General features: G+C 34.9%; 1 protein-coding gene across 7 annotated transcripts in view; it reads right to left on the reverse strand.

The window, feature by feature from the left end:
• Positions 1-19,508, reverse strand: part of GULP1 (GULP, engulfment adaptor PTB domain containing 1) — a 156,208-nt gene that overhangs the window by 16,123 nt on the left and 120,577 nt on the right. For 5 of the 7 annotated variants that reach the window (XM_014954591.1, XM_014954594.1, XM_014954596.1 and 2 more), the window contains 6 exons: positions 18,245-18,343; positions 15,490-15,627; positions 14,166-14,282; positions 13,692-13,784; positions 3,091-3,315; positions 86-224 (listed from right to left, as the gene is read on the reverse strand). In XM_014954591.1, the coding sequence (XP_014810077.1) occupies positions 86-224; positions 3,091-3,315; positions 13,692-13,784; positions 14,166-14,282; positions 15,490-15,627; positions 18,245-18,343 (811 nt within the window). The remainder of the gene's footprint in view (positions 1-85; positions 225-3,090; positions 3,316-13,691; positions 13,785-14,165; positions 14,283-15,489; positions 15,628-18,244; positions 18,344-19,508) is intronic. The other 2 variants (XM_014954597.1, XM_014954598.1) reach the window with 1 other exon arrangement.

Here is a 19,508-nt window from a genome sequence, read left to right on the forward strand (position 1 = left end):
ATGCAAAATGTACGTAAATCTTTAAAGATGCTTTATTAAAAAAATATAATGGAAGCAAAATTAGGTCAGTTCTTACAAAACTTACTGATCTCTGTAGATCTACTGGGTACTGGAGGAGGCTGTGTACCATTGCGAGTAGGTGTTGATGATTGAGGGGATATGGGAGAAAAGGGAACCATATCAAAGATGTCAGTGGAGGGTGATTTAGGTGTCACACTGCCTGCCTACAATAAGGACAATAAATATTAGGGCAATATTTCACATGAAAAAGTTCACAATACTGAATTCTTCAGCATGCAGATAAAAGCCACATTTTAAAAAAAGTTAAAAATAACCATCAGCATGCAAAAGACAGCTCCTGACACCAAGCAAATGGCATTTGCAGTTCAGAGTCTGAGACATGCTAGAACTCAACAATATATAAGCAGCATTGTAATTTTCCCATTTTCAGTCCCTCTGGTGCAGCCAGAAATGTATCACAGTTAAACCTGAAAAAGCTGGTGACAAGCAGTTCTATATTGCAGACGGATGAATACAGTTATTTTCACAAGACCCATTTAAGGTAATACTGCAACAAGAATATACTATGCTCTGGAGTGCACAGAACAAGCAGCTAAATCAAAGATACAATCCCAGTATTTCCTGTTTACTAATTCTTCCTTACATGATAACTTACTTGACAACTTAAAAAACCTGGTGTGATCAAAACTTCAAATATATTTTTTGGTAAGGAACAACCTAGACATGCAATAAACTGAACATTAATATCCAAAAAAACCCTCTCATTCTTGAACATGGAACAGAAGAGAATTCATTAGTAAGGCCCAAGAATTTGGAAGGGTTCAAAAAATACTGGACAGGCAAAGAAATCCCAAACCTGATAATTACTATCATTCTATAGCCATATTTATTTTCTAATGATTAATTCCTCCCCCCATCAGTTCATTACTTGAGGACACAAAAGAGGAACAGTCAAGTCAGAATAAACTGAACACGAAAGACAGATGAAATAGATTAAAACAGAGATTGACAAGCCAAAGGCAAAACAGATATGCAAAGCTAATTTGCATGTTAATGCTGTTACTTAGACAATACAAACCCCCTACATTCTGTGTATTAGAAAGACTACAGAGCCAGGCACAGGGAAAGTCTGCTGTTTTCAAATAAGATTCAATTTCACCAAAATATTCACATGAAAAATTTAAAGCACAAATTAAATCACAGATCCTTTTACTCATAATACACAAATAAAACAACCTGGCAAGCAGGTAGTCTTTAGCACTACAGGTCCATGAGAGTTTCATGGACCTAAACCTTAGTTTGGAATGCTGCTTTCTTTAGTGCCTCTGCTGCAGCAACTGAAGCTGTCCTCGCACAGCACACAGCTCACAACACACATTTCTAAGACAAATCTATAGGTAGCTCTGAACTCCCTCTGTTTCTCGCTGGAGGCTGCAGTGGTTGCTGAGAAGGAAAGGACATTTATCCATGTTTTTCCACTGAATACACCGCTTAAAGAAAAAACTAGTATCCATTGCATACGCTACTAAAGAGAAAACTAGAATCTGAAGTTCTGTATTTCCTGTTTCTTAGGAGGTCTGAATTAATATTTTACATTTGGACTAGCAGAGATCTAGAACTCTTCAATATCTCACAAAACCTGGGATAATTCTACCTAAATTTACTGAAGTGCCGGGGTGGGGAGGTGGGTTGGTAAGGGGCGGGGGGAAGCAACATTTAATATGCTGCATCTTTTTTCTTCTATTTAAAAAAAAATGAGTCATGTTATTCCCTGGAAAGACCACATACAGAACTCTTACTGACCTCAACGTGAGTTAGGACAGTAATTTCAAAGATAGTTTGTTGTAAAAAGATTTCAGTACATACTGTTTAGACACAATAGGCTCTTATTACTATGTTGATGGACCTTGCATTAACCTCCTGGTGCCTTTGAGCATAGTCCGGGAACCAGTATAATTCAAGCCAGGAAGATTGCTGGCTGTCATCTGCTTCCACTGAAAGCAGGGCAATGGATGTGCTTGACCCAAAGTAAATATATTGTCAATCTCATATCCCTTTATTCATAGAAAGAAAACTCTCCCTGACTATAGATAGGTTTTGCCTGCATCAGGAAGGTGGGATCAGGTTTAATGCATAAGTACATGCCATATATTAACCTACATTTCCCATCAACAGTGATGGATAATCCTAGAATGTCTTGGAGATAATAAATGCTAATGTATACTCTCCTTATTTGTTAAGTGCTTACAGCTACCTAGAAGCTAGATAAAAACCCCAAGCAGTATTTATGTTTAGTCTTAAATAAGTCTTTTAGGCAAAGAAAAAAGCAAAACCAAACTTTACACTGTCATTTCCTGTCTATATGCCATTTAGTTGAAGTTACTGGCCATTTTGATAGTATTGGTACAGCTAGTTTAAGTAAAACTATAATTTAGCTATTTTAAGAAATTTATATTTTCAACACACAGGAGCACAAGAAGCAGTTTCATTTAGTGAACACATGCAGAAAGCCAGGATGTTTGCCAAATACAGCCAAATGTTACTTGCAAATGGAAGAAAAGTTGAGACTATAAGCATATTGCTGTGAAAAAGCAGGCAATATGCCCATTTTGTATTTAAGAATATTTTTCAACCTTCATTTTGCACAGAGTTTTCTAAAGTACACTAGGAGGTATTTAATGGCTGATTGCTTTTCTACTAATTCATGGGGAGGAAAAAGCCGGTAAAGTTGGACCTTTAGAATTCTTTGTTTTGAAAAGCTATTCTTAATATAAAGAATTTTAACAAAAGATTGACATATAACACAGAGATAATTGACTAATGGACTAATTTAAACATGTTGGAAAAATAAGAATTTATGTTTTGGGGATGGGAGAGAAAAAACTATGTAGAAATAAGAGTAAATCTTCACAAATTCCGTATTTTAAGAGTATCCCTTGAGAACCTAAGATACATCTGCTCTGTCCTTTAACCACTGTACAAAATGCACATTTATAATACAAGTTAACAGACAACAGAAAACAAAGGAAAGCTAAAAAAACTGAAAAAGCTTTTGCACAGCAGGATTACACGAGGTCTTGGGCAGCTGTATTCACTGGTTGGCTTTGGAAGACCACTTTTTGAAGGTGGTGGTATTAATAATCCAGATGGTAGTCTAGAGTCAGGAGAACTCCTAGGAGTAAGCGTAATGGAAGAGATATCTAAACAAGGAGGTGAATCCTCATTGTTACACCAGAAAAAAGCAGAGGGTCTTTGAAACATATGTTCATCATTATCACACTTTATGTGCAGCAGCTGAAAAGGAATCACAGAAAGAGAAAACATTCTGAGGAACAGAACGTGGTAACGTCAGGGAAAGAAGAAAAAAAACACAATTCATACTTCAAAAAAGTTTTTCAGCAACTTGCTGTTCAGTGCTATAGTTAGAAGATACAGAACATGAAAATATTTTAAAACAAAATCTAAAAATATACCACAGTAAGAGATAACTCAGTATTAGCTGGAATGAAGAACGACCTGCTCCTTGATAATTACACCAAATAAAATGAAGACAGGCATCTTTCCAAAAGTGAGCGTGCCAGATGCACTGACAAATGTCTAAATCCACCAACATATCAGCAATATCTCATATCTGCACAGGTAAATTAGCAGGTAAGCACTTATCTTGGAAGAAGAGTTACTCTGCTGGTTAAAGCACAGGTCAGAATTTCCTTTCTCCAAACCAGGAGACACCTACCATTTACATCCCACCAATATTTAAAGAACATTTAATTACTTAACTAAAACTTTCTTAGAGTAGAAGCTCACAGTACACAAAATTTAGTATTTACATTAATACTAGAATTCTTTTCATTTCCCTGTCTACAGGATTTGAGAACCTAGACATTTATGGACAATAATACCCTTCTGCCATCTTTTTTGTGTGGATGAATAACTAATTGAACTTGGTACTTTCAGTAGGTATCTCAAAAGCTGAGGCTCATTGTTGCAAAGCAAAGGAATCCTCCTGTCCCTACAACAGCAGCATAGGATGTAGGACTGAATAAAACTTTGCTGCTGGGGAAATAAAAAGGTTGAGGATTGTAAGATTCTCTGGATTTCTTAGCAAATACACAGAACAGCTTCAAACTGAGACAAATGAGTAATACTCGCATCAGAATGCAGATGCTAAAAGCATTCATCTAAGATGAGAGAGTGTTAATTGCAAGGTTCTGGTCTGAATTAGGCAGAAAAGAACCTGAAGCTAACTGTGCCTTGTATGACTGGGAATTATTTAACTATATATTCCAGAAAGATTCATTGTGTATTGAAAGCAAAGCTAGAGGGCTTTGTCCACTTTGATGAAAAACAAAACACCTTAATTTTTTGCCCCAATGGGAAATATCTGCAATCCTGAAAGGTTTAAAGAGAAATGGATCTTATGTTGGTGAAATTAGAAACAAAGGGCCTTTAGGATTGGTCCTGGAAAGAAAAGCAAAATCGGAAATGTCTTCAAGTATTTGATTTAAGAAACATGCCCAACCCATCCTTCTGTTGGGGCCAAGTTTGATTTCTTCCTCAAAATCTGAGGAAAACAGCTTTGAACAATTAAAACAATGCTTTAGAGAAGGACAGATTCATCTTTGAATCTTAACAGAAGGGATTAAACACTTTCACAGACAGTTCTTGGCTACAGCAAGAGTTTATACACTGACAAGGCAGGAATTTGATCTGTGCTGCAGGTATCTTTCGTAAAAAACCCTGCAACTTCCCCAGGCTGAAGCAGTGGTAGATACGTGCAATTTTGAAGTCTGCTTTTTCACTCTTCACACAGTGTTACACAACTGATACAACATGATTATATACCTCCAGTAAAACAGGTTTTACCAATGATTTTAAACCATTTTTTTTCATAGTTATGTAGAAAATAAAACATTTCAAATCCTGTTAAACGGAATCTTTCTTCACTTTCTTTAAAGGTAAGCCAGATTAAGGGTAAAGATATCCAAATTTAGTAATAGTGCCATACTTATGAGAACACAACACACACACCAAAACTCTCTAATCAAAATTTACAATTCATAAGAAAAAAGAGTTTTTTACTGCAATTGCAAAGGACTCCTCTGTTGCCAAGCTGGTATTGTGAAATTGGCGGGTTGGAATGGTAATCAATAAAAATGAAAGCAAAAAACCACAAGAAATAAGACTTAAATAATTTGGATTATTATTTCAAGAGCATCATGAGACTATAGGTAGATTTGCAATGCATTGTTCTCCCACTACTCTGTAATACTTGCTTCTATACATATATATGGAAAAAATAGATCTCATATTTGTAAACTGTGGAAGATATAAATGTAAACAAGCAAACTAAGTAAATAAAATATTTCCCTGAAATTTAAATCAGGAGAGGATGAGTAGTTTCCATAAAAAAGCATGTATATCACATGAAAAACCATGCAGAAACCAGTAAAATGCAAATAGGATACAAAGCAGCAAAACTATAAGGATGATGAACATATATTAAATCCAGACAATGAAAGGTTTCAATACAAAACCACAACATACACATTCAAGCCCCGAACACCTGGCAGCCACATTTCTTCCTACTTATCTAACAAACAATTATCTTCGGACAATCCACACCATATAGTGCGAAGCAAGATACGTTGAGCTTCATATGACGGTTTTGGCAATGTGTCATGCCAATAATGAATTTTCACTAGTAATTCTCACTTGCATGGCTGTACAGAAGCCCACCAGTGGGTGCTTGGACCTGTGTTGTGAGTGCTGTTCTGTGTGTTGCAGCCCATGGCTCAGAGACCTGCGAGGCTGACAGTGGCTTTCTGCTTACAGCCCTACGTATTCAAGCAGCCCACGGACAGGACAGGCACAGCAGGGAAGTATATTCAACAATCAAAAGTAATTATTGGAAGATCACAAGGAGAAGGATTGCACAGAAGGCTTTTAATAACGTAGGAAATATCACCAGATTCAGAAAATGCAGGAAGGGAAGGGAACAGACTTACTCTAAAGAGTACAACCTAAAAAGTGGGTAACTTCTGAAACTGAATACTCTTACACCAAATTGTAAAGGAGGAAAATAGAGTAAAAATGTATTACATTGCCATTTTATATGGCAATTCTATTTTGTCTGAGCTTTCCACTGTGTAACACTGAACAGGTAGTATTGGTCAGGTTGACATTTCCATTTTGGGCCCCATTTCATAAACATAAGAAAACAACTTGTTATCTTTCTTAATGAAATCAACATCCTAATTTAGTGGACTCGGTCTCTATTCTGATTAGATGTTATTATGTGCCTGTCAAAGGGTTTATTTTTGACTCATTCTGCTTAGCCTGATTCTGAAGATGTTCTGGCTGCATCATACTAGAAAATGTAGCATGATTGAGTTTTTGTTAATCAAGAAATAATTTCAAAATTGCTTGTTTTAACTAGGTATCTCAAGACATTGATTGCAATCTCTGTGTCATACCCCCATAGGGATCACATAAGTGTATTAATGAATTAGAAAATGTTTTTCTTCCTTAGAACATTCAGGTTTGTAATATACAGAATAATTACAGTGGATAACTGCAGTTAATGTTATAGGGAACTGTGAATGACCCCGAATTGGAAATTATGTGGTTAGTTACAAACCCACTGATTTCAAGCTACCTGAGGTTTGGGACTACTAAGGATATATTAATTTACTAACTCATAAAATAATGTATAAGCATTGGCAGCTTCATTAATTAACTGCTTCATCTTTGCTTAATTTAGTACTTTTTCAGTAACATGAAATCTGATATTGGCAATTTCAAATTATTTTTTTTTAACATCACAAACATAATAGAAATTTTAACCCTCAAGAAGTGCTCACTGAATGGGATACAGAATATTATAAAACTGAAAGAGCAGAAGATAGGCAAAGAAAAAACATGTGCATTTTCCCACATGGCAGTCTTAATGGAAACACGAATCAAGTGATACACCTAAACACATTCCAAAACTCTTTTCTGAAATATGCATACAGTTCCAATATCTTGGGGTTTTCTCATGAATGTGTTAAAACTTTATAATGAGGGTAATAGGTGCAGGTGGCTTATGCTCCTGAGTCACAGTTAAAGAACTTTAAAAGAAGGTCTAATCAATCAGTATCTTTAATGATGCATTTTAAAATGGAGGGGTTTTGCAACACTGCCATGATAAGAATACATATTACATACTACTTCATTCACAGTACTTAGGGAGAACAGAAAAATACAACCCCTTTTGGGGGCTGTTTCTTCTGATACCTTTTCCTGCTGCCTTTCAGTTCTGCTTCTCTCATATTTCATTGTTCTCTGTTTTAAGTTATTTTCCTGAATATTGCTATTTTCTTCTATTTAATTTTAGAGTCATGCAGTTGTCACATGCCTTAAGCATGCTTTTCAAAGAGAAAACCTTAAAGGCATGGCCAAGAAACTTCAGCCAAGCCCAAAATATATTAAAAATCTCTCTTATCTCACCAGAGGTTCCTCAGTGGCCCACAATGGTTTACTGTTTGGTCCACTAAAAACCAGGGTGCTAACTGTAACTGCTAACCCACATGAAGGCTGTTTGTACAGAAAACCCAGGCTGAAAAACACCGACAGTATAAATAGCAAAAAATAGACGTCATGTGAAACAGCGCTCCCAGGGATGCAATGATCCTTGGAGGTTGGATTTACACATAGGAGCAGCATCCAAAGTCTTACTGTGATACAAACTTGAGCGGTGTCATCATAAACAAACAACAAAATGAAGATCAGATTGTCCTCATATAATCAAAACCAAACGCAAAAAAGACCAGTGATTAATGTATTGCCAAACCACCAGAACAGATGAAAAGCAAACAACACAGATATAAAGTAATGGAAACTAGCTCTACATGCAAGGGAGTGAGAGACAAAAGAAACTTCCCGTGCCAACATTTCCCATGGCACACGTAAGTGCAGCTATAGCGGCAAAGTACTTTAGGGAAACTCCTACTTTGGTATAGTATATCCTTGACACATCCATTCAGGAAATGAAAAAAAAGCTTCAGTCTCTATTGCATAACACTTCTGCACTAGCAAATATAGATATTTTAGGGACTATCTTTTTAAAGATTTAGCAAGACTAGCATACTTAAAAACATCAAGCTAAACCAGCAAAAAAGATTACTAAGCAGTTTACTATTTACTAAATGTCCTGAACAAACTTAAATCTAAATTGTTGCAATACCCTGTGAGAAAAAGTATGCAGAAGATCAATAATCCGATGTTCAACTTTCACAGTATATTTTATGCAAAAGTATTTGATTATACAATATAGTTTTCTTTTTCTCAATTCTAACTGTGATCTCATTGCTTTCAATGGCTTCTTTTATACATCCAGAAAGAAATTTTATTTTCCCCATACAGTTTACAAACTGACAGAAAAAACAACTAGATAAGATTGATGTTAATTTGGTCATTTTGCAAGATATAGAACAGCCACAGAAAAATTTTCATACTGATACTAATAACCAAACAAGATAATTTTCTCAGCAAATGTATCCTTCACAAGTAAAAGTCAACTGCTATCAATGCAGCCACTCATATGTTGCAAAAAAGTAAATGGTATGTAATTGCATCATTCACGCATGTAATTTACGTCCATTTCAGTCTGCCAGCATTATTTTAAAATACATCCTTAAATAAACCCTTAAAAGGCCTGCAAAAAATTAGCAACACAAGCAAGAAGAATCAGGAAAGCAGTTTTAGATAGATTTCCCTTTGTATTTCCCAAACAAGCCTGTAATTTGCACTACTTGTGAACTGGAGACTAAAGTCACCACTAATTTATTATTATTATTTTCAATTTTCTCACATGAGTGGATTTTTGTTAGGTAGAGCAATTAAAGACTCACAATAAACACCCTAATACTCCAATTTATTGTTATTGCCTAAAAAACCAATGTAATTAAAACAATCAGTAATGGATTTTTCAGCTGGAACAATATTCTCTCACATGTGAAGTTATCAATCATCCGATTATTTTTAATTCTGTGCTTAAAAAGAAGCTTCAGCTTACAATTCACTGCTTGCATTTTCTTTTCTTAGTTAGACCGCTGATGGATTTTGGATAAGTCACCGTGTGTAATATTGCTTTGGACACATTTTGATGTCAGAGAATAGCAATTTAAGATGTTTTAGCACTATGTTTTGCAAATAAGCTGTTCTACATTATTACCCATGAGTTCAATACATGAATAGATGACCGCCTCCTTTTAGAGAAGTAAATCTGTCAGTCAAGTCACATAGTGTGGTCCAGTTTGGTACATCTATTTTGTTCTTCCGCATCACATATACAGAGCACCATCTTTGATAAACTATAGACAAAATAATTTTAAAATATTTTGGAAGTTAAAGAGGATCTGAATTTTAAGTCTTGACTGTATTACATTTGATCTTGAGAAGGAATTCCAGAAAATTGCTTTATGTATGTCCTCATGTTTAGTTAGCAAGCCTTTTTTAATTGACAACAGGAAGCTAGAAAAGTTTATTTTAAGTGATAGTCTGGGTGCATCTGCTTAGAACTGAAGGATGCCGAGACTAGAGTTTCGGTTTTTTTCAAATGTGAAACGATAACTAAGCATTTAATACTCTATACATATGAAGTTATCTACCCACAGTATAAAGATGCTCTCAGATGCTATTGTCTTTTTGATAATGAAGTGGAAACAGGAGATGTAATCTGGTTCTGTTTATTGGAAATAAAAAAGAAATTGGGAATCAGAAGACCTGAACTTTAGCTTCACTGTCAGCAAGAGCAGAAATGGCTATTTAAAAAAAAACACAACCGAACAGTGTCAAGGATCAGTGAAATAATACAAAAAGAATTGAACTTCCAATTTCTGAGGGTATTTTCTACCTACTACATTTCATTAAAAATTAATGGGAAGACTAATGTGTATAGAATAATTAAAGACACCAAAATTGGTCTATTTTAGAAGGAAGAAGCAGGAGTAAAGAAACGATAAGACTGGCACTGAATACAAATAACAGAATGGTTTTTCAGAAGAGAAGAGGATGTGGCACACAGCGTGATTTCAATGTTTATATTTGTCATGTTCTGTGAACTGTCATCACAGGCCCTTGCTTCTTTAAGCACATGCTTGTTTAATCAAGTTACTAGTGTTGACTTTTGAAGTGCTAAATCAATTGCTGATTACCAAGTGTTTCTGTGACCACGCACTAATCACTAAAGGAAGAGCACAGTCAACAACCTATAAAACAGGAAAGCCATTTCAGCACATCTGGCAAGTGCTGAGAAGTACAGTGTGCAAAGAAACAAACAGAAAAAGGAAAGCATAAGATAAGAAAATCCAATCAATTTAAGCATAAATAGAAGCAACCTCACAACCATCCGTAGTTGGCTTGTGAAAATGAACATTTCTTTACAACTTACTGTGATGTCAGTCAATGGCACATGTGCTTTTATCATATTGGATATAAAGTATAAGGGCCTAAACTTCCCGTTGATCATTAACTGATCCCTCTTTAGACCTCAGCACACAGAATAAAAGCAAACTGGACTGACAGATAAGGAGTTATACCTGTATCAAATTAGCTAAATATAAATACATCAAATTAGTTATGACGTCTAAAAAAGCTTCAGAAAGCTCTAGCTTGGCAATCGCTAGTGTATAATGGCTAGTGTATAGTGTATGGCACTGTATAATTCAATAACATAAATATGAGAGCTGTGAAAAAAACTAAACTTTATAGTTTTATAAGCCTGTTTTAAATCATGAGAGTGATTGTGTTATGTTCGTAGTATGTAACATGAAGAGTATCTGCAGGGAAGCAAATTTTCCCTCCATCTAACCAAAAGTGCTTAGGAATTGACTCAGATAAGGTATTATTCCCCATGCTGGATATTCTGTTTCATTTATGCAAGCTATTCTATTTCAGTATTTAAGAAAATACTATCATCATCAGATTTGAAAATGTTACTCCAACAAAATGACCATACTAGAACTGCGATTTTTCTCTGCTATTTTTTAAGAAATTGAGCAGCAGTAGTACAGATATTTTTAGCAATGTGGAACTTATAGGTTTTAAGTTTAAAGTCAGAAAAAAAATATATTTTAAAATAAAGTGGGTTTTTTCATCACAGAAATATACAAATAGAGGAAAAAATTGTTTACATTGCTTCTTTTTTGTGGGTTTTGGTGTTTTTTTTTTCACCAATAGTAGCCGAAACTTTGCAAAGGGATGCTTGAAATGATAGTTGATTTGAATTAAAATCATATAAAAGTAATTGCAACCTATGACAGGCAATTGATTGTCTCATGAATTCTTTCTAATTTCCTTCTTTTGTATATCTTTGTCGCTCACATAGCAGAAGAGCAGCTATGTATTATCAAATCCTATCCAATGCTATTCCAGGCACTCATCAAGCTATCTTAAAAAAATAAATCCTGCTTCCTCTTCCCTGCACTGAACTGTCACTTCATAACCTCACTATTCCATTTCTTCATTTATTTTCAACCTGTTGCACTCATATACACTTACTCTTACGCTTGCACTATTAAGAGCTTTCATTTACAATGTACACAAACTAGTTTAAAACAGGCCTGCTTGAGTGATGCCTCTTGGTAAGGTACAAAAGTTGATAGTGTTTGGTGGATACAGTTACTTTCACAGATTTGAGAAACACATTTTCCTGAAAACGTTTCCTTTTTATCATTGGCTGCACAACTCATCAAAGCATCACATAAGCAGAAAGTAGCTGAATCCAAACTCCTGCTTGAAGCAGGACCCAATTAGCTGATGCTGTCGAGGACCATGTATGTCCAGGAAAGTTTTTAATATCTTCAGGAGTACAGATACTTTGTATCTCTCTGTGCAACTTGTTCCAATATTTATTCAAATAATTTATATAAGGTTATTTTGAGGCAGAATCAATTTAGATATCAAACTGTTAGATGCTTTAGATATCAAGGCTGTTAGATGCCTCTTACTGCAATTCTACTCACGAAGAAACTCAGAAATTTGTGACAGGAAACATTTGTGTAGTTTTTTTCAAAGATTAAGAAGTAAATAAAGCAATGAAATTATATGTGAAAAATAATAGCTGGCAGTGATTTATTAAAATGAATTAATATTTTAATACTAGTAATTATCAATAATTATTATATAATTTTGTGGTAGCATAAGTTATATTTAAGCAATATGCATATTCATTTTGCCAAAAGGAATTAACAATAAAACATCATCTAGGGAGAGAATACAAAAGTCTATCAAATTTACAAATTTAAACCTTAACTCATTAATAAGGAATTAGATACCACTGTCTTAAAAGATAAAATAAATATACATACGCACTACACATCCTACAGGAAATATTTTGATCATTGCTGATATTTTTAGGTTTCTGCTAAATACAATTATGAAGTTGTTCACTAATTTAAATAAAAGAGAAATGCATCTGTCACAAGAGACTTAAAAGCCTGTTTAGCTGAATTCAAAGATATATTCAGTTATTATGTTCATAAATAAAAACACACTAGCTGCTACCCTAATTAAGGAAAACAAAAAATTAAGGAACCCACTAAACTGATTTTAAATCTAGTGATAAAGTTGATTATCTTTCACTGAACTCCTCATAAGTGAGAACACATACATAATTTACAATTTTCACTGTGGGAGTTATGCAGTATTTATAATTTATGGGTCTCTCTTCTCAAAAGAGATTTCCGTAAAATGAAATGCCAGTTCCTCATGGGAACAACCATCTAATCAGTACCAAGGGAGTATATAGACACTACTGAAAAACCATCACCATCATAAACTTATTTTTACATTGGCCAAATTTCTAAGCACCCACTTAAAGCGAAATGATGTATATTGAGGGCAGAAACAAGATGGCCCCAAATGCACACCTTAAAAGCAGTCCATCTTTTTCTAAGATTTTGCTCTATGTACATTAAGAAATTTTACTTATTTTTACAGCTACCTAACGCTGCATAGATAGAATGCACTTGTAAGAGGGGAGTCATTAGGATCAGTCTGCAATGTAACCTGCATTTTTAGAGGTCCTGCCTAGACACAAGTAACTGTCAGTCATGTAAAAATACTTTTGTCGTGAGATCCTATAGAAACTGCAGAAAGCATTACACATTTCCAGTGATAAGGAACCTGCACATGCTCCTTTTTACCTGCGCACGCAATGTTAGTTCCTGAGACCTAATGACTCCTTTGACACAGGCAAAATTTTTAAAAAAAATCATTTAGAAAATGTCAGTTGTAAGTGACAATATGCTTGTGACGGAAAGTTCCCAGAAAAATCCAAAGTAGCATTCTTGAACCAGATTCCTTTAGGTGCAGAATAGAATTTTTCATCCTTAGGTAGCATGCTTAGATGTCTACTAAAATGAGTATTTACTGTCTTTAAGCAGCAACGAATAGGTATGACAAGGTGATTAAAGAAGCACAATTTGAGAGATTGGAATTTGCACTTTTGTTGGCTTGTCACAATCTTACTGTTACTTCAATACTGCATTTCAACAGATATGTTACATGATCATTGTATGTTAATCACAATCACTGAAAACAGAACAGATGCTAATAATCATCATTACACAGTGATTATAAATTTAGAGTAACTTCAGATAGAAGAGTTGTGTTCATGTACTTACTGGAGATGCATGCACTTGTGTTATTCTTAACTGGTTTTCCAAATCTTGAACTTTATTTTTCAACTCTGTGTTTTCAGTTTCTAATTCTTGAATCTACAAAGCAAGTGGTTATTCCAACAGTTATTGGGGTATTCATTCATTTCAACAGCATCCATTAAACAGTCTAATCTGAGATCTGGTGATTTACAAGCATTGTTTAACTAGTTATCCGATTACAAAAAAATAATTAAACTTAAATTTCTTTATCTTCTGTATTTCAACCTTGCTCTTCTCTTTAGTGGCCTTGCAAGTGGCAAGACTTAAAATATCATTTCACAGTTATCAGGTATTTTTTCAGTTTTCTTTTTTTTAGTATCTGCTGCAATTATTTGCAATCCAAGAATAATGCTGGAAATTACGGATCTTAAAAGGCAGATAACACAAATACAATAGCATGTTCCTTTATCTCTTTAAAAAACATACTTCAGAACTTACTCTTTTCTGTAAACCTGCAATTTGTTTCCTCGTTTCAACGTCTTTTCCTCCAGATTCCAGAAATTTCCTGTAAGCTAAGTCAAATGCTTGACCAATTGTTAAAGTTATCTCTTCTGCCTTTACATAAAACATAAGATTGAAATCAGTACATTAAGAATACTATATATAATTACATTAATTTCAGATGATCACAAAATACACCATGTATCATATTCAAAGGGTTTGCTTCATCCATCATGAAGTCAACACTAAAATGGAGCATGGCAAACTTCAGCAAAATACCTTGACAGAAAATGCTATTAAAGCAACTTAAAAATACTTTGGGTAAAGAAGGGAGACTGAACAGTCAGAGTACAATTAGCTAATTTTCAGTATAGATTAGGCCTCTAATTTCTGTAAAAACCGATGGCATGCTGTAGTATGTCTTTTTCTGATGAAAAACATTTTGGAGGAACACTTTTTGAGGAACACTGAGGTAACACATAATGCTACATAATTGCCTATAAATAGAAGTGAATATGAATCTTTTTCTAAAAAAAATATTGTTTCCTTAGTATCTCCTTCGTATGATATCTCAGCTACTTCAGACTAAAACAGAAAGAAGCTCCAGATTACAAAGAAAAACAACCCTAAACATCCATTTTTGGTGTTGATTCCAGTGTTTTTATTTGTTAATTACTTTCTGTCAGGGTAAGCACATAACACTGTTACAGCTAGACACCATTTTCTTCATTTCCTGCCCTAAAGTATTTTATTTTTTCTGCTATTGCACATTTTTGAACAGTTGCCCTGTTCTGTCTCAGACACGAGAGAATTGTCAGTGGTTGGTGCAATCAATTCTCTGGTAGTGCATCACGGCATTAACAAACTCGAGATGTGGTGGTGGGGTGGGCAGAGAAGGGGGAACTTTTTTGTATTAAAAAAAAATTAAAAGGAAAAAAAAAAAGATATCTGAGGCAGACACATCAGCAGAAGAGCCTGTGAGGCTCACGGCTACAGGGTTGCAGCAATCTCTGCAAAACAGCTGTGGAAATATTTCAAGTTTGGTGGGATGCAGCCTGTTCTCTGAGAGTACTGCAGATGCTTGGCCTCAGAGCGAGGCGGGCAGTAAAAAGAATTGTCCAGGAAACCACCTTAGATCAATGAAGAAAAAGGCTCTCCTTTAAATTAATGCATCTAAGTTACTGACATGAAAGATTATGTCAAAGTAACTCCAATTAACGGGCAGGCGATACTCCTTTATTAATCATTCCTGTTTTATTTCAAAGCAGACCAAAATCCGTGAGAGTCATGCTAATTTTTTTAAAGCATCTTGCATACTTACACACTTTTCACTGTCAAATACATAGCACAGATGCTTATTTGATTCTGAGTCTTTGCATATGAAAGTAAATATTCTCTTGTCAGTTTTATCATCAGCACAAAATGATATCCTATGGAGCTGACAGTTGTGCTGGACTTCCTGCAAATAAAAAGAAAGATGAATTTCAATAAACTACTATACTTGCTCAGGACAAAGATGAACAAAGTAAATCTCTGGATTTCCTCATGTACAAAAGAGCAGGCAAGCTGCAGTAACATTTTTGAATGTCTCTCAATGTATATGAGAGCTCCCAAAAATTGACTTAAAGTATAACAGAAGTTAGAAAACTCATCTCCAAACAAATGTTCCCTGAACATAAGCAGGAAGCTTTTATTTGGACAGCATTTATCTGGAAGTGTTTATTTGGACAGTAATTTCTGTTCTAGAAAATTGGTTTTACTGTTGTTTTGTGTCCCTATGCAATTTATTTAGGGACTGATTATGTAAATGTTCTTTCTCCAGGTGCACACCATCTTCAGATTTCATCATCTCCCAGGGTTTTTTTGAAATGGTTTTACTGAAATAAGTCCTTACCTTTCTATCTTAAATATAGAAAATAGAAATAAAATGACTTTGTTATCCAAATAGAGGGACACAGAGAAACAAATTAGTCGTCTAAATAATAGCTTACTTACAATATAAACAGCTTTTAAACATTATTATTTGCATATTTTAGATACTATAATCCACTTTCCATTAAAAAGCATGCTACAGCTATATAAAGAGTTGCAGCAGCAATGCTTTTCAGCTGAGAGAGCTTGACAAGACTGAAATAAACTATCTCAAGTATTTTTTTATTGTTTTTCTTCAACAAGTCTCCTCTTGGTATTTTATTTTGTTTGGCTTATTACATGGGAAAGCAGTATTTGCTTTAAAGGAAAATATGCAGTTTAGACTTGAACAATTATCTATTAAAAAAAAAAAAAGAAAGTTTCTGTGCAACACTGGGGTTCCCAGATTGCTATAAGCTCATAAACAAGGGCATGCCCTCACTGCACACAAACATTTCTTAAAAAGCAGACCACATGGGCAATCTTTTCCACCCTGGCTAGGTTCCTTTTCTCAGTCTCAACAATCTCAATAGCCATTCTTCTGCGTATCCTTTTTTTCCTATGTCCCCAAAACTCTCTCACATTTAATCTCTTTTTGTTGTAGCTGTTTAACAGATACATAACAACTCATGCTTGTTCTGGCTCCTTTATGTTTATAGATCCATGTAACCACTTTATATCTTTTAAGGACAGAACCACTTTTCTTTAATCCTCCTTTTTTAGGTGCCAAGTAGAGAAATCAAGTCCTGATACACAAGCAGACCTCCTGTTCCTACCACAATGATGACAATTAATAGTCACCACATGAATGTAAATCAATATCTAACGATATCGATTTGTTTCAAAAATGCATAAGAAAAAATATTGTAATCAGTGATGATAACACAGAATTTAAGTAATTTGCTAAAATATCTAAAAATTTTGCAAAATGAAAGAAACTTGACTCAAATTTATATTTGCATGTAGCTTTAAGAAACAAAGTGGGGAAGATAAAAAGACTACTCATAGTCAATCACCATTTGAGTTATAATAACATTGCTAAGAGATTAGAATGTTCCTATTCCCCCAGGAACTTCTGTCCCACAGCTTTCTGTTAACCTCTGCTGCAGCAGTCAGGAAGACTAACATATTTTGGCATTTAAAATTGTTGTTTTAAAACAGTTTTTGCCAGGATATGGGGTTTAGAACCCCTTTCTGCCCTATGATGTAAGAAAGATGCAAAAACTGCAATTAAAGTTGACATGGATATTTCTTGCTCCCTCTGGTTATGAAGTGTGGAATTGTCGGTGTATCAAGAGTTCGAAGCAAAAATGGGTTACAAATAGATATAGCCTTGAACGAAAGCTACCTTTTCTTAAAGGGCAGCATCACTCTATGAATGGTAGCAATTATTCCAGAATTAAGAAATAGTAACAAACAGTTCATTCAAATCCAACATTCAACATATGTACAAAAGATTTAAGAGCACTCAGATGTCGAGACTTGCTGGCTATTGAATAAACACTTTTAGCTTGATTATATTTATCTCATTAATCCTCTTTGAAGTCTGCAAGGAGGCTGTTTTGCTTACTCTATAACCCCTTCCAAAATACCACAGCAAACAATGGAACAGTAAACTCATCATAGGATGACTCAATGGACTTAACTGCTGAGAACGAAGGAATTGTCAAGCTGTGCCAGATGAAAAGCCTGCAATAGTACTTATGGTCTGCTACATGAAGCTTACAGAGAAATGCATAACACACTTGAGAAATGTGCAATTCCAAGCCAGCAGCCTGAAGCATGAGTCACTGCCAACAAATTGTCTCTTCATTCACCTGCAAACACCTACATGTGGGAACCTACACAATGGTGATGGTTTGGAAAGATGCGTTGTTCTTATGCAGCATTACTATTCATTTACCACAGTGTTTTGCACTTTCCTCAGAGTTTAAAAGTTCTGGTGTGAAAAGATTAAAACAATTAAGTCCCACCTTAGCTACAGTCTGTATATTGGAGTATCATGTACCTTCCTGGGAAGATGTCACCCATGTGTTGTAACAAGAAATCAACAGAATGTCTTTCATTAAACTACTTTTGTAAAATATAAACCAATAAAAGCATTAAATACAGTTAAAACATTATTTAATTACTAGTTTAGCCCCATAAATTTAAAAGTCTCTTACCTTTGTTTTTGGATCTAAAATTTTTACACCGTAGATTGAGATTTGTAATTCAACTTTGGGTGTTTTCTGGCCTTCAGATTTCTTGATATGTCTTGCAAACTACAAGATGAAAAATACAACAATCCCATTAATAATAAGGTTTATTTTATATTTTATTACTTCTCATTTCCTCTCAACTCCCTTCACCCGAAGTTGTTTCCCTCCTTCTTCATAAAGCTCTTATAAACAACGCTGACAATTCTCAAAGCCACAGTTGGGCACAGAACAGCATTTCTGACCGAACACTATAGAATACTCCTATAATTCAAGAAAAAATGTTTTAAAATTACTTAGCTGGTCCTCTTGAAACTTTTGTCTGCTGTTTATGCACTTAGTCAAAGCTTTTGCATGAGCTTTCTAGAACAGTTTCATGCAGTTGAATGCTTCCACAGTTTGTCAACTGCTCGGTTGTTAAGCAGTGAATATTGTTACATTTTCCATACGCCACTATTTCAACACTCCCTTCTGTACACATGCATGGAGGGTACTTCCCGTATACTCCTCCAAGAAAATCAGTTCTTTTTAACAGCATCAGTGTGAAAGCACTACATACTCGATGTCTTCTATTAACTCCTCAGGATTTCTTTGCTAACAGTTCATTAGAGGATGGCTAGGCAACATTTTATACGAGTGGGTGGGGTAATGTGCTCTATTCAAAACATCTTCCATTTTAGATCTCCTTTTCTAGCTGCTAGATCTGACCTGTCTTTCTCCCATGATTACTGCATATAAAATAAGCAGAATATCTAGAATTTGCTACTGCATGGCAGTTAAGAAGTGTCATAAATTTGGGTAACTTTCTTTGCAAAGATAAGCTAAGAATTGCTCTATATTTTGCTCAGTTACCAGCTGTTTTCCTCTCAATTCTCTGACATCCTGGAATAGTATTTTTAAATGCATAAAGACGATAACTCACTGAAGGCCAGAGGAGCTGGAGTCTCTGCTTCACAGTTGTATGTTTGAACACAACATCCTCAAACTCGCTCCCATTTAAGAAAAATTGAGCACATATTTCATCATCAGTACTTGTCAGAGATGACAATGACTTTTAGTGGCATAAAGAGTCTAGGATGTCAACAAGGGTGCTAACCTATCTTAGGAAGAATCAGACCTGGAAGGCAGAAGCCTGAATTACCTTGTGATTGTGAAGTACTTGGCTGTAGCCAACTGATACACAACCCCCCACACTCCCAACACCTAAACTCCTGATTTTAATTAATTATTT

This window comes from Calidris pugnax, unplaced genomic scaffold (assembly GCF_001431845.1).
Source record: "Calidris pugnax isolate Ruff unplaced genomic scaffold, ASM143184v1 scaffold103, whole genome shotgun sequence".
Taxonomy (NCBI): domain Eukaryota; kingdom Metazoa; phylum Chordata; class Aves; order Charadriiformes; family Scolopacidae; genus Calidris; species Calidris pugnax.